Consider the following 17,208-nt stretch of genomic DNA (forward strand, 5'->3'; position numbering starts at 1 on the left):
CCCAGTGGCCTGCTTTCCGGTAAATGTCTTTCGCCGACATAGCAACGAGCCGAAGGATTGCCACTAGTGTGCCACTGGTTTCAGGGGTTCGTCGAGTCTAGTGTTGTAAAATTTCCGGAAATTTTGAAACGGCTGGTAAGAAACCGTTTTTTCCGGTTTTTTTCGGAAAATTTGGGAAAAAACAACAGGGTGTCTACTGAGTTTCGTTTTCAAAATTCCAGTATATTCAGTATAACTATCATCAAAATTCCAGTACCTAATACAATGATTTTCTTAAAATTCTTTAGGAATAATCACACTTTTGATTTCAGGTTTGTAATTGTTTTACCATTAAAAGAATACTTCATTTTTAACAAATTTAGTTTGCTTTGTTTTTTGTTTTTTAAATACAAATGAATTTTTAACATTTTTAAAGGGCCTCCCAACTCCCATCACAGCCTTCCACTCCTCCTATTGCTTTAAATGTCTAATTACAACATTTATACAACTCTTGCTTTAGAAAAAATTACAATCTCAATGGATACAAAATTGTTAGACTATTAAAACAATTACAAAAGTATTGTTGGCAAATTACCAGTTTTATGATTTTTCCCTTATGTGGATCAAAATTCCAGTATATTCCCAGTATTTCCAGTATCAAAATTAAATTCCAGTATAATTCAAGTTTTCCAGTCTTTCCAGTATCAGTAGACACCCTGAACAAAAATCTTTGTATTAGATTAGTTTTACTAGTAATGGAACAGTTTTTTTTTCGAAGGCGTGAAAAATGTAAAATGAGAAATTTCAATATTGTGAATATTTAAAAAAGAAGCGTTCGAAAATATCATTTGTAATTATTCTTAAAAATTAATAGTCTACGCTCATTTCCTTTATGTGCCGTTTAGTCGTTTACTCCTGGTTGTGCACTAATTACAGAAATTTTACAATTGCATACACATCTACCATCATGAAGCGTTTCTGTTGCAACAAATAGGGTTCTTGAATGAAACTGAGTTCTTAATGTGCTCTTTGATCTGGTTAAATTTTGTCAATTTCAACCAAATTACTTCTTAAAAGAAAGAGCAGTAGGCAAATTTCACTAATACTCATGCACTAAGACATATAATTATTATTATTTAATATTCAAATACAGACTTTAATATAAACTTTATGTACAAAATTTAGTATGTAAACAAATACCTGATTCCTAATGCGACAATCTATCTACATATATAAAATGAAAGTGCCTATATTTGTAATTTTAACAACTCTTGAGTCACCAGATTGATGTCGATAAAAATTTTAAACATAGATGAGGTGCGGGCCCGAGATGGATTTTACCATTTCACTCTGAAAGTGCAACTTGGAGGAAGGAAGTGTGGATATATATTGAAATTTACCGATCTTAGTGTCCAACTCACGGTTTTCGGAGTTGCTGAGATGAACAGTATCATTTCCGATGAAGCTTAAATTCAAATTCAGCACTGTAACTTAGGGGAAGAGGAGGGAGATACATAAAATGATCAAAAATGACCGATATTAGTGTTAAATCCATAGTTTTCGTGGTTGCTGAGGTGAACAGCGACACTTTCGATGCCATTTAAATCCAAATTCAACGTCGAAAATTTAGGGACGGGGAAGGGGGTGATATATAGAAAAAATGATCGAAAATGACTGATATTAGTGTCGAATCCAAAGTTTCCGGTGTCGCTGAGATGAACAGTGACACTTCTAAAGCCCTTTTAATCCAAATTCAGAGCCGTGACCTAGGGAGCTGGGGAGAGGGGAGATATACAAATGATCGAAAATGACCAATAATAGTGTCGAATTCACAGTTTTTGGGGTTGCTGTGATGAACAGTAATACTTCCGATGCCGCTTAAATCCAAATGCAAGCCTGCAACTTGGATAGGAAGAGATATATAAAAATGACTGAAAATGGCCGAAATTAGTGTCAAATCCATAGTTTCCGGTGTCGCTGAGATGAACAGTGACATTTTCTATTCTATTTACATCCAAATTCATCCACGCAACTTGGGGGCGGGGAGATATATAAATATGATCGAAAATGACCGATACTAGTGTCGAATCCATAGTTTTTGGGGTCTCTGAAATGAATAGTACCACTTCCGATGCCGTTTAAATCAAAATTCATCCTCGTAACTTGGTGGCGGGGAAGAGGGGAAATATCTAAAAAAAATATGATCGAAAATGACCAATATTAGTGTCGAACCCATGGTTTTTGGGTGGCTGAGATGAACAGTGACATTTCTGATGCCGTTTAAATCCAAATTCAGCACCATTAGTTACTCCTAAAGGGGGAAAGTGACATGTAAAAGTAAATAAAAGTGACTGATGCTAGAGTCGAATTCATAGTTTTTGGGGTCCGTAAGTTCATTGGTGACAGTTTTGGTGACCTTTATACCCAAAATGAAACTTATTCTCTCCGTGCGAAGAACGGGTATTGTTAGTCTTTAATAATAACGAACGGAAATTTCACATGATAAATTCTTTAATATATTTGTCGCTGCTCAAACTTACGCACTTGTGCGGTGTATGTGTGTATATCTAAATAAGATCCTCTCTCATTTGAATTGTTCGAAAAATATAATTACAAATAATAAAGAGGGATTTTTATCAGATATCAGAAAACTAAAATATAAAATTAAAACCTGTTGCTTTCAGTATTATTCCTGCTAGCGAAATACGTTGTATATATGCTGTAGACACGTTGCACCAAATAAGATTAGTATCAGGCGAAGAAATAGTACTTAAAAGGGCCTAGCGGAATAAGCATGTAAAAACTGGCCCCAAGCATATCTGCACCAAATTTACAGTATCGATTAACATTTATGAGAAAATCAGTTTCCAAAAGTTTCAGTCCCCTAAGCGCTTTTGGATGGGTGTTATGAGGGGGGAGGAAAATTGAAATTATTTTTTTCTTGAACGGCTCAACCGATTTGCACGAAAAACGATGTGAGGTGTTCTCAACAAGAGAAAAGTCCGAAAATATTTTTTGAAGTATTTTGGGGTTGAAAATTGGTCAAATTATTTTTGAAATTTTCAAAAAAATTTTAGTGGAAGACGGATTGAAAGTTTTTTGAAAGTTTTGTCTTGATTGAGTCACTAACAACATATATTTTTCATTTTGTTTGCAAGTGTACCTCAGAGTGAAAAATGCAAATGTATATAGGTCAGCATCTATGTGGTATACGTATGATATACACTGAACACCACTAGGATAGCCAATACCTTTGAATGGGGGGAAGTTGTTATAACATTGGAATCTTACGATAACAAGTATTTTTTGTCTTAAAGGTAATTGGTCTCTGAGGATGAAGCGGGTTCTCGACCCTGTTCGCACCTCCCTTGGCTACGCCACTGCTGTACATCAACTGAAATTATACATTCCCGCATCTTGTGTTAATTTTGCACATATTCAATATTCTGTGATATACATAGATCTTTGTTTAGTAATTGTTCTTGTTTTGTAACAGTTGGTTAATAATATGTCTGTTGTTAATAGGTATTTATGTGTTTAGTTTGTTTCTATGGTATTACTGTATATGTGTGTTTAATATGATCAAATAAAGAATGAAATAAAAGAAATTAAGCCTCATCACTGTTTTCGTGCACTACTGGAACAATTTCGGTTTTTATGAACAGAACTGTTGGCTACTGTTCTCACGTTGCTGCTATTGTGTATTATTTATCATATGCGAGATACTTATCGAAAATCATTCGACCAGCTGAAATACTCAGTAAAATGTTCACGTGGTTTAAGATCTAGTTGCCGTCGACAATACACTGGATATTTTATACAGAAAGATCGATAAACGCTATTCACTGTTTCATTGTTCACGGACTGTACTGTTAGAAATGAAAATATTTCTTCGCGCTAATGTGCTCATCAAAGTGAAATGTTGGTTTTCTACACAATTTGCTTTTCTCGTATGACTGGATATTTTAAAAAAACAAAAGCTTCTATTTTAGTAAAGAAAAAATCATGTAGTTTCAGTCAGTATCGACCTCAAGACCCTACAATCACAAGTCCACGCTGTTACGTATTACACCACAAGGCAGCGCTTGTAAAGCAAACGATACATTAAGTGGTTTGTCGAGAGAGGCAAAACAATTTACATCGAATCTTTTTCTTTGTTTCGTTTTTATTGCGTTCACTCTTTATGTTTTTGGCACAATGAATGAAAAAACAAATACATTTTTCGCTACAATGTCCAGGAATTATGTTTTAACTGATCAGAAAACATGTGTGGTATAGGGTATTATATAGGGCGAAATTATATAGGGTAATGTGTGGTATTTTATTTTCATACCATTGATAGCAGTAAGGGCCAAGATATTATCCCACGGAAAACGTGCAGTTAATTGTTAGACAGAAAGTACCATAATATCACAATGCCAAAACCACAAATGTACACAATTTTACTATTTTCATCTAAGTGCAGTTTCATGTTACTTGTGGCACACAGATTCCAATATCAAAGTCCCATTTGTGAAATATGGGTATATTAGAAGTTATCGTCAATTCCTAAAACATGTATCTAAGTCTATATACTGATTTTTCGGAGTAAGTTGAATATTAAAATGCTTATAACTCAAAGTCAAATTTAGCACATTCGCGGTTTTGGCATTAGATCGACGATATGTCATATTAGTGTATCACAACAATTAACGATATATTTCCACTGAACATTGAGCGCGGCAACGGGTGTAGTATTGGATGCAAAATGTGATGGTTAACTTGTATATTTCCATTAAATTTAATTCCAATCGAAAGTTTTGTGATCGAGACTTCTTGTAAGAACAGTAGATTTTACACAAACCGGAGTAAGTTCTTGTTAGTAACGGTGAAAATTGGTACACTATAATTTTGCACTGTTGTAACTATAAACTTCGTTATATATATATATTCATTAATTACATTGGAAATATGTTTAATCGTTGACAAGTGTCTCACGCCATAAGCATTCGCGGGCCACCGATGTTCAAGTAACGACATCTCGCCAAACATTTTCGGCGAGGCAGCGACGATCCACGGTGGCCCCACTTACGATTTGAAAATTATACTACCAGCGGCAAAGAAACAACGAAACGCCAATGAATCACAAAATTACTCCCACAAAATATGTTAAATCACCTATATGCGTCATTTCTTTACATTAAGGTGAGTCTAAACAACACTAAAAACAAATTGTAAGGAACGAGGAATAAAACCAATAAAGAGGATTGAGTTGTTTCATGCAAATACTAGTAATGAAAAGACCTATTATTATTATTATTATTATTATTATTATTATTATTATTATTATTATTATTATTATTATTATTATTATTATTATTATTATTATTATTATTATTATTATTATTATATGTGATTTAACCAAAATTAACAGACGAATCGCTCACAAAATTCAAAAAAGTGATGCACAATGCGTTCTTAAAAGCATCCCATATCAGGATTCGAATCAAACTTATTCGAAGCTTTTGATTTACAATCCCCTACATTTCCGATTGTATCGTACAATTTCACAGTGGGACTGTTATAATTTGTTACCTTGTAATACTTACTCTAAAGTCCGGAATAGATCTAAACGTTGAAGATGAAGAGAGAAAAGAAACGATAAAAACATTATAGCATTACCTAAATTGTAAAACGTTGTATTGCATAATAACTGTAAAGTAGAACAGTGTGCACCGTTTCTTATGTTTACTATTGATTTGAGAAAGAAGTAAGGAGAGATACGTGATAGTTTAGTTTTGCGTAATGTCTGTTACTTTCACGCTATTCCAATGTGTTCTTCCCAGACACAGGTAAGTAGAATAAACTTCCGTCCAGTGAATCTTGACGGAGGTGCCATGAAGTAGGGAAAGGCGCTGAGCTTCAAATCAAGGTGTTCTGAGTTCTAATCTCCCGTATAGCTGATGTTTTAAAAATATGGTTTCTTCTATATAATGATTGAAACCACTGCATTAAAATCAAGTGAGAAATCTTCTGGAATGTATTTGTTAGCCCTGAAAAGGGCTGTTTTGATTATCCAATTAATAGGATGTCCAGTGTCCCTCGGCATTAATAACCGCGTGGATCCTTCTCGGCATCCCTTCAATGAGAGTCCGAAAGTAACGCTCGCTTTCAGCAGTTTGCTCCCAGGCATCATAAATTAAATTTCACGATTCTGTTTTTGTGGTGGGTGACGGATTAGGCCAGTGTTCCTTCATAATTCTTTTAACTTCCGCCCACACATTCTAGATCCGGTTCATGTCGGCACCACGCGGGGCCATCCAGAACATTCACAACATCCTTCTGCGCCAGCCAATTTCGAACTTCCCGAGACATATGTACAGTACAAGTGATCTGTCATGCTGCAAATGAATCACACCATCAGGATAATGCTGCCAAACAGATGGCAGCATGACATTCCGAAGAATGTGCACATACTGTTCACCTGTTAGACGTCCCTTGATCTGATGGAGTATTCCTAAGCCCTTTGACGTAAAGAAACCCCAGACTGACACCGAAACACGCCCACAGTCTGTGGTATATCGTGGGCCATACCTGGTTCCTCTTGGTCTATACACGACAATTGGTTCTGAACTTTCAGAGACGAACGCCCATTCATCTGTGAAGATCCCATCGTTCCAATTCCGATGCCTGTTCGTCTCTGCAAATTCAAGACGCAGTCTAACATGATCCTGTGAGAGAACTTTCTTTCTTGCAGCAAGACGAGTGTGAAGGCCCGCTGTCCTAAGCCGTCTTGTAGCAGTAGATCGGAAAGTAGGGAAATTTGCTATCTGTCTCAGTATCCGGGAGGTCGTGTGTGGTCTCTGCTATGTAACAGCGCTAATTATCTTGCTCTTGTGTTGTAACACGTTTCCCCCCACTTCCTGGACGTCTAGCAGATTCTCTAGTTTCCCGATATGGCTTTACCCATCGTTGAGCAGTCCTTGTGGGAACTCTTAACATGTATCGCTGCTTCTGCAACGCTAAAGCCGACATTTACGACAGCTCCTTTGGATTTTCATCCATTATCTACAACAACGTGGTTTGATTAGCCTCTGTTGTATCCAAAGGTTTGGAATGAACCTTTGTGAATGACTGATAACTACACAATATATTGACAGAATGCAAGTCTTAGCACTGAAGATGCCCTCAGGGGCTCAGGCGAAACGTTACGTGACTTTCTACTTGTTTTTATGCTTTGTAACAGACCGCCTTATGCAGAGTCGTTTTGGCGTATGATTAGCGTCATACTAAAGGCCTGACTACTGCAGGAAACATGTTAATCAAATTCTTTAGTATGGCACTAATCACGCGTCAGAACGACCCTGCATAAGGCCGATAGTGTTTAAAAAAACAGGAACCAGGTCAGTTGTTTAGTTCTTTGTAAACCAACCCCAGTTTCGATCTAAGTTTGTGACATGTAATCTTTGTAGTAGAGCAACACAATGTGCATGTGTTTTCTCGGGGTTCTAACGTTTCTTCGCAGTTGCCTTAATTTCATTATTTCATTCATTATTTTCACCTCTCTCAGTATTGGTAATCGTGGGACGATAAACTAGAAATTTCAATTCATTTCATTTCCCACCAAACGTACTTTTATCGTTTTTTCTTTCTTTCTTTTCGTAGCCGCAAAAGACGCTGAATTACCTGTCTAGGCAATGGTGTCATTGACTTCCCGTAGGTTTCACCAAATGGTTATTATATTTAGTAACAGGATCCGACTTTTAATGAGGGGGAATGGAGAATTGGGGTCTCGCTTTCCCGTTGTAGATTTCGTGTTTTGAAACCTGAAGAATTTATTAGTTGAATTAAAGCTTAACGACCCTTTTAGCACCGAGACAGTATGAAACATGGACACCGTAGGATCTGAACGACATGGGATCCCACCGGAAATCGAACCCTGGTCTGGCACGTTAAAGGCGCATACGTTAGCCATATAGCCATGACGGATGTCTAAATCTATAGATTATAACATTTCATTTTTTTTTACCGAAAGTATTGGGGCATCTGTATCAAAACAGCAGTACAAAATCTGATCAAGTTAGTACTAGACGTTAAATAATGAGCACTAGACTCAAATTTCTATATGAACTTTATAGTGAGAAGTTAATAAAAATACAAAAATTGTCATATGTTTTACAGACTTACCGGCATCTAAAATAGCTTCATGTGTTACTTCAAGTAATATACGAAGTTGAGGATCCATTCTATCAGCTTGCTTCGGATGAATTCCAAAAAATGAAGCATCAAATTTGGAAAGATCCTTTAGTTTTCCTATTCTCGTGCACATTCCAAACAGACCTGGAAAAAAATTGAATTGTTGTTACTACAAGCTCCTTAATATTAGGTTATTTCATACTTAGGGAAGTAATAATAATAATAATAATAAAGGTTGACATAGGGGTAAACACTAAACAAAATTAAGATAGTCAATAACGAATAGTTTTGCTAATAAAATTACGGTCAATAGAGATTTTTTTTAATTTCGTGTCTCGTCTGTTAAACTCCATTTGCCTGTTTCCACATTGTATAACGACATTCCTTGGACGTCGAAGAGATTTTAGACCCGATAAATTTTTATATCGGAATATCCAGTGAACGTCCCATTTTTGCCAGGTGACATTCTGTAGAAAACCAGAAATCCGTTTATTTCGCGGTAAAGGGTTTTGTTTTGGGATTTCTTGGCTTTCCATGGGATAATTACAGGGCGACTTTGGGACATCCAAATATTGTTGAAATCCAAGGGAAATTCCTGAATGTTTTCATTGTTCTTAAAGAGTCTACGAAAAAATCTGAACATCCTGGGACAGGTATTGGACATGTGGGACATCTAAAGGATTCATTGTGGACATATTATGCTGTGTGAGCTATTACTACGGGCTGGATTCCTGTAGACTCGGTGGGGACACTCGGTCGAAAAGGTGTAAAAGCTTTCTCAGACCAGCCATTCTGAATGAGGTTTTCTTGAGTTTTCCTCATTCCCACCATGCAAATGCCGTAATGGTACCTAATATAATGGTCCCAGGAAACTTCCTTCCCTATTAATTTCTTTCTCTTCAATTATCCGTATAATATGATCATCGAGGGACGTCATCCCTCATTTGTGTGATGGGCTAACATGCCATAGATGCCGAAAGCCCAGAAATCTAATTCCTAACCATAACCCTGAATTCCTCTGTAGAACAAAAAGGGAGATCTGACATTTCATTTGACAAGTTATGTTCTTCCAACGCGAATATACGAACTTCTTTCTTAAAATTTAGTTGAGAAATGTTGAAGGAAAACCTACAAGAACGATTGAATGAAGTAATAAATAAATAAATAAATAGTGATTTGGAAGCAGAAATGACACACAGAATGCAAGAGCGACGGCGAAATTGAAAGGAAGTATTTGGCATTCTGTGTCCACAGAATTACGGAAAAAAAAATAAAGGAATGGTTTACTAAACAGTGGATATGCCAGCAATGATATACGGTGCACAAACATGGTCAGTAAAAAAAGTACAAGAAAAAAGATTGAATGTTACAGAAAAGAAAATGCTGCGCTGGATGTGTGAGATAACAAGAAGAGAGAAAGGAAAGCAAGTAAGATTGTAAAAATTGTTGGCGGCCACAAAAACCGAAACCGTTTTTTTTTTTTTTTAAACTTTCAATAAACCAGTTTTCAATAAAAAAAAAAACCTGTTTCGGTATAAAATAGATTCTGTTTTCTATCAAAAACTGGTTTTGGTTTAAACGCCGGTTCGGTTTTCTATGTCGGTTTTCCGGTCTCAGTTTTCCAGTTTTTATTTTTAAAAAACTGTTTTTCCCAACCCTAGTAGAGATATCTAACAAGGTCCAATAGAGAAGACTACAGTGATATGGCTATCTAATGAGAAGAACAAGTAATTGTAGGATCAGAAGAGTGGTGCCTATGAAAGTGGAATGTTATCCTTAATTTCAGCCCAAGTATCCTAAACATTAGTGCACTCGGAACCTTCTAAAACCGACAATCTAATCGATATTTCAATCTAGTATTCCCCTCTCACCTGACTCTCCTCTAACTTCTTTAAAATAAACCTCTACGTTTCCAGATGTTGAATATTTCCTTGATTCAACGATAATCTCTCTCTTATTATCGTTACTACCAGATAGTGATCAGTGTCACAGTCAGCTCCTCTGACAATCGAACATCAGTTATGCGATATTGTCTTCTTTTATCTATTATTATTATTATTATTATTATTATTATTATTATTATTATTATTATTATTATTATTATTATTATTATTATTATTATTAAATATATTGAGATGAACTTTGCGTTTGAAAATATTCTGGATGAATTTTTTTGTATGTCACTGGTATACTGTATAATATACAGGGTGTTTCAAAACAATACCGGAAACGTTTGGAAGGTGATTCCTGACACCAAGATAAGACAAAAAGTATAGACTAACCTGGGTGTACAAATGATTTCTCTGGGAGTTATAGGCTGTCGAAAACATGAAAAAATTAACTTTAAAGGTTCATAGCTCCAAAACTATGGGAGCTACCGCCATAGTCGGGTCAAGACTTCACTTAGGAACTAATATGTGCGGTATCCAAAAATACAAGTTTCAAAATCCTAAGGTACTCATGCAACAATTTTTATAGAGGGAGTAAGGCTACAGACGTATAATTTGAAGTACTCACCAACTCCCTCTATATAAGAAGTACCGTAGGATTTTGAAACTTGGATATTTGGATAGGGCACAAACTAGTTTCTAAGTGAAGCCAAGACCCGACAACGGTAGGTCCCATAGTTTTGGAGCTATGGACCTTTAAAGTTCATTTTTTTTTTCATGTTTTCGGCAGCCTATAACTCCGAAAGGAAGTATTTGTGTACCCAGGTTGTTATATACTTTTTGTCTTATCTTGGTGTCAGGAATCACCACCCAAACATTGTAGGTGTTGTTTTGAAACACCTTGAATATTTTTTTGATATTCCTTTTACAGAAATATTCAAATGCGGTTACTCTTTCCGCAGAGTTTAATGTCCCTCTCAGCACCAATGCTATAACAGGCATGGCCATCAGCACCAACAGCTTAATGGTCAATCAGAACTACATCAGCTATCACCGGGAATCGAACACGAGTAGTATGGTAACCGTTACACCAAGTGTAATAAGTATAGCGTAAAAATTGGCGACACCTACTTGCAACATAAGCATCGTCGTATCAAGCCTATTTGTATAAAATAATCTGAAACTAGCGTCTTTGTAGCAATTTGTGGCTCGTGTATTCGAGCCTTGAGTGCTCATCAGCCCAGCCGCATTTTTTCTCAAAATAGTTCAGAAATAATAAAAAAAAAAAAAAGTAATATATTTGTGTAATTTCTAGAGAATATAAAACATAGCGAACATTTCTGAAGTTTGCCGTCGTCTTTGCTGAATTTGCTCTCTAAGCAAATAAAATCATAACAGAATCGAAGATTTATTCTTTCAGAATGGAAAACATACCAACAACACAACTTACTCCACTATGTGGTATATTCTAAGTACTAAATAATTACATAGAAGAAATAGGTATAATTTTTACCTTTGCTATGTTTTGGAAAATGGGAAAAATAGTGTTGTTATTGATGACCAACCAAACATCAAAATTTCATAAAACATAACATACCAAGACAGTTTAAAAGTTCCCGGAATGTTGTAGATTTGGCATTTATGATGCATCACAGTGAGTCTTGTACATTACAGTTCTTAGGTTACCTACTTATGAATTTAACAAGTGTTAACAGGTCATAACAGACAGTGTACGAGAAGTGTAGCTGAACGAAGAAGTGTCTGGTGATCAGTTATAGCAATTTCACCGATTGAGCAACGCGCAAACATCAAATTCATGTGTGAATTGGAAAAATATCTGATTCAGAGAGTTTGATAGCCTTAAAAACAGGTTAGGCACCATTGGATGTTTGGCTTTTCCCAAAGCTAAAAATGAACCTTTTCAGTTTTGTCAACGCAGAAGCAGTGGTGGATCCAGCGGGGATCCGTCAGAAGAGGTAGCTTTCTTATTTTATATATATATCTATATATATATATATATATATATATATATATATATATATATATATATATATATATATATATATATATATATATATATATATATATATAAAACCCATCCCAGAGTTTGAAGCTCTAAAAAGTAGCTCTAAGTAGCAGTATGACAACCCACCGCTCCCCCAGAAGTCGGTCCTGGATCCGCCCCTGAGCAGAAGAGATCAAAACCAACGGAACCTCTGAACTTTGAAAGACCAAAAGAGGCCTTTCGTCGGTGTTTCCAGCAATCACAAGAGCGGTGAAGAGAGTGTGTGTTTCAAAGGTACCTACTTTGAAGGCGGTTAAAAAATATGTAGGCCTACTTATATTGTGCTAGGCCTAATAGAAACCACAAGAAAATTCCGGGAACTTTTTGATGCCCTGGTAAATTATTGACCTCAAAGTTGGGCATCTCAAAGAGACAGAAAAATATTGTCTCCTCAAACGTCCGTACGGTTCATCTTGTGTTTAGTCCTAACTTGTTTATTTAAATTGTTTAGTTTTGTTTAAAGATGTTAAAGATGTTTGTTCAATGTAATTTGTTAGCTATAGAAGAATAAAGGCGGATTTTCATGTGTCCTTTACCTCCGTGAGTTGCGAGCGATTGTGCTAAACAGCCAATGAAATCACGCATCGGAGATGGCGCGCTACACTCGCGTCAGAGTAGAAATTTGTTCAATTCTGACGGAAGTAGCGCGCGTACACTATTGTATTCACTGACTAACATGGCGGAAGTCGCAAACTTTCTATTTTACGCATGCGCATTAGCTAGGGAGTAGTAATTTGGCGCAATACACGCACGGATGTATGAAAACGAAAATAATTTACGGTGAATACGCTACATGTGATGCAATGTTGTCAGATGGCGGGAAATTTCCCGCGAAACGGGAAATTCTTAGCATTGCTGGGAATACGGGAAATTCTGGTTGAAAATGGGAAATTCTGTCAACTTTTCTTCCTTTACATATCGTCTCTTTTTCACTCCTTATCTTCATCTCTTTGTACATGAAGTAATCCATGGATTGGAAGCTTCTTTGAAGGTCAAAAGAACCAGAACAGCAAGACATATTTATAAACCGAACCAAATGGAACTGATTGTTAATCGCGCCAATATGTATATTTCTCCCTATAACAAATAAACTACAGAAAATAGAAGGATAGCCCTATAATAGATTTGTCTTCCCGTACTAAAATAAGTATTTCTGACTGATTGTTCATAGTTATTTGATTTTAATTTCAAATTATTAATATAATAATTAATTAATTAATCATTAATGAGTAATTAATTAATCAATTATTGATATTCCTTCTTGGCGGGAAATTTTGCAACCGATCGGGAAATTTCAGGGCTTTGAGCGGGAAGTATGTTATTCTGAATCTGACAACACTGATGTGATGCTTCCGTTCTAACGCGGGCATGAAAATCCGCCTTATGGGGCGTTTACACTTGGTCGATTTAGTCGCACGACTAAATCGACTCGCTGCATTTGCCACTAAATCGAAGCAACTAGGCCGAATCAGATCGATGGATGTGTTCAATTATTTCAACCACAGAAAATAGAACGTTTTTCAATTCAGTTGCCAGTCGATTAGTCGCTTTCGATCAACAAGCGATTAAGTTGAATTCCCGTTTACACGGTCGATTAAGTTGAAAGTGACGTCAATTCAACTGAATCGAACGCAAATCGACTAAGTGTAAACGCCCCATTAAGAAGCAAGGTATAGACGCTTGTTGAAACTGTGTATAGCATCAGTGTGTGAGTGTGCGCGTAGGCTATAGCTGCATCATCGTAGTGTTCAATATGCATTTTATTTTAACTCGGGAATTGTAAGAAATAGTCATTGTATTATTAAACCGAACTATTACAAAACGAACCAGCGTTTGTGTTATACAGTCCATCAGCTTGTCAATTGCTTCCTCCTAATTTGTGAGATTTCATGCACGTTGATTAGAATATAACAAATTTCTCACAATATAAAATTCTATTTTGTATTTTTAACTCATATTAGTTTCGTCTCGCCCAGAAATTCAAGACAAGACTTTCAAGACAATACATAATTATCACTAGACGAGATGAGAAACCTTTAAATCTTGTCTCGTGTTTCATTTGATATATACCGTATAATATTTCACTAAACCGTTTTGTATGAAAGATTAGGCTTAACATTTGGCCGAATAGGAATAGGCCAAACAGGAATTCCTGCTTCGCCTACATCTAAGATAATGAGAATGAGATAACGATACAAAATTCTGAGCAAGACTGTAGGCAAAATAGGAATAGACTAAGACAGAAAGATATGTCAGAATAATATCGCTAACTGTGTCAGTATACAATATGTCACTAAGACGTGTATAATTGTTCTAATAGTGAGGGCCGCGGTGACTCACCTCTGGTGCCTGGGATACTTGGTTCGATCCCAGCTCGCATCAAGTGAGCTTTGTGGTAAACAAACGCAATGTAGTGGGTTTTCTCGGGATTCTCCCGTTTTCTCCCACTTCATTTCATTCATTTCTCATCATTGCCGTTTCTTTTAGCATGACCGTGGGACGTTTCATGTTTCAATAGCGATCGTGACACATTTTTAAGGGGATTTCCACTAGGCAAAAGCCTAATGGTACCTTAATTATAGTCCTCCCTTGTGGACTTTCCTTTCTCACTGGTATTGACTGTTATTAATTCTAGTGCAAACGGCCTCACAGACTATATTTAGAAGTTTCTTGAGGATGAAATTAATACTGTGAGCATTTCGTGACTTCTGGAAATGTAGTTCATTAATATATTACGTAAGTCTTGGTACATTAAGTACTAGGTACGTACACTCTACGGGAAATGCTATTTTCTTTTATTTCTTCTTATCATAAGTGCAAAAACAAGGAAAATATCTAATATTACGTACTACTGTCGTCTCGTATACGTATTAGATACAAAAGTGCTCTTATTTCAGGTATTTTTTGTTACGGGACACATAACAAAAGCAAACAACGTCTGATTTCCTTCTTCGTATGATAGTTCAACAGCACATACTTTTATTTATTACTGTATGTTTTTTTTTTTGCTACAGCAGGAACAACTGGTTAATACAAAGCCTTACATTTTTCGTTAACAAACAATCTTTCATTAGAGTGTTCTTGACTTAGAGAACTACTTGGCTTTCTTATGTAATGATTTCAACTATCTATATGTAATTCTTGTGATGTTTTTGTAAAGAGGAAAAAATGTAAGCACAATTGTTTGTTTAGAACCAACTTGAAGAACTAGGAAATTTCAAAGAGAAAAACTGTCATGCGAAACTTCACTACTGTTGCATATATGGTAGCGACACTTCATTATGTAATTAATATTCTTGTTCGTATATCGCATACATTACTCGATTTGGAAACCCGAATCTCTTGTATAGTGAGGACATTTATGTTTGCGAACACGACCAAGCTACTACAGTGACTGAAAGTAAAACTCGTATTCTAAACCAGTAGTTCCCAACCGGTGTGTCGCGCAGTATCAAAAGATGTGTGATTTTTTTTAAACTTAAAAATCACGAAGCCTTTAAAACTCTTTTAGGGGCAGAAAAAGGAAACTGACATTTTGAATGGGACATACAGTAGGTCTACTATTTTTTTCATCATGCTTTACAAAAGACAAGTAATCTGCTATTTCGAGTTAGTGGTTATACCATCTCTATTTGGAAATATGGAAAAAACTTAAGTGGTTTGCGTTTCTAACCATCAACACCAAAGCGTACGAGAGATATGAGGAAAGGTGGTTAGTGTAAATGACCACCGCCCTTCAAAGAATTTAGTTAAAATTATTTTAAGTCAACGTCTTCAGCAGTAGCAATAGTGCTCAGTATTACAAAGAATCACTACTTCACAGAAACTTATAGGTTTCAGAGGCGGATCCAGGAGGGGAGCGATCGGGGCAATCGCCCTTTCCCCCCTAGAAGAGGAAACTTTCTTACTTTACATATAAATAAAACCCATCCCAAAGTTTGGAGCTCTTAAAAGTAGCTGTAAGTAGTAATATTACAACCCCCCCCAAGAAGTCCGTCCTGGATCCGCCCCTGATAGAATCCCTATTATAATTTATATTATTACAGTGGGACCTCGATAACTTGAAACTGAAGGGAATAAATAAAAATTCGAGTTGTCGACTTTTTCGAGTAATCATGGTTCGAGTTAACAAGGTGGCCACAACAAAAAATCAACATACTGAGCTATAGTTATCGAGCTCACATCAAGAGGAATTCGACTTATAAAGGAAAACTTCGACTCATAGATGTTCGCAGATACTAAAGTTCGAGTTACGAGATCTTCAAATATGATAAATACGAAACCCTTAAAGTTCGACTTATCGAAGTTGCAATTTTTAAACATTCGATTTACAGAAGCTAATTTTAAGATTGAGTGTTATAGAGAGTTCAAGAGAATGTGAAAAAATTCGAGTTATCGAGTTTCGAGTTATCGTGGCCGATCTGTGTTAATAAAAATAATCAAGTTATTGCGTCGCGATGTTGTGAATGTTTAGTACAATGTATTATCAGTGAAAAAAAATGGTACAGAGTAGGGCCTATTATCACTATTACTGCTCTAAAGCCTAGTAAAAAAATGTCCCTTATTGAATTTAGTAGACCTTCATTGCAAACGATATTGATTTGCAACATAGTTATTCAACCATTACATTGCTTACAGTTAGTTTCCTATTGTTTTAAAAGAACATCGAATTATTCAGGTAATTTTGTCCTAAATGGCAATTAGAGAATTTATTTGAAAAAATACATTTAAAAAATAAGAAAATCTAAACTTCATCGTCGGAAGCCAAAACTCTGAACAGGAAAAAGAAATTACGCGCCTAGTAAGCATATCAAAATCTGTCACTATGCCAAGTTTGATGAAGATCTGGTGAATTCGCCTGAAGACGAACGCATGAGCGTAACTAGAAGGGGCAACCTCGTTGAACACCCCCTCCCCCCTAGGATACCGTTGGACCACCGATAAGTTATTTTAAGTCTGAGAAGTAAAAGCCCTAAAAGCCCATACCAGGCACGCACCCAGAAATTTTTGTAAGGAAGTTTTATTATTATTATTATTATTATTATTATTATTATTATTATTATTATTATTATTATTATTATTATTATTATTATTATTATT

General features: G+C 35.9%; 1 protein-coding gene across 2 annotated transcripts in view; it reads right to left on the reverse strand.

The window, feature by feature from the left end:
• The window catches only part of LOC145680337 (fatty acid synthase-like), a 248,780-nt gene that overhangs the window by 128,891 nt on the left and 102,681 nt on the right, over nt 1-17,208 (reverse strand). For both annotated transcript variants that reach the window (XM_081750725.1, XM_081750724.1), the window contains exon 3: nt 8,146-8,298. In XM_081750725.1, the coding sequence (XP_081606851.1) occupies nt 8,146-8,298 (153 nt within the window). The remainder of the gene's footprint in view (nt 1-8,145; nt 8,299-17,208) is intronic.

Source organism: Thermobia domestica, chromosome 3, assembly GCF_964235325.1.
Source record: "Thermobia domestica chromosome 3, izTheDome1.hap1.1, whole genome shotgun sequence".
NCBI classification, from domain to species: domain Eukaryota; kingdom Metazoa; phylum Arthropoda; class Insecta; order Zygentoma; family Lepismatidae; genus Thermobia; species Thermobia domestica.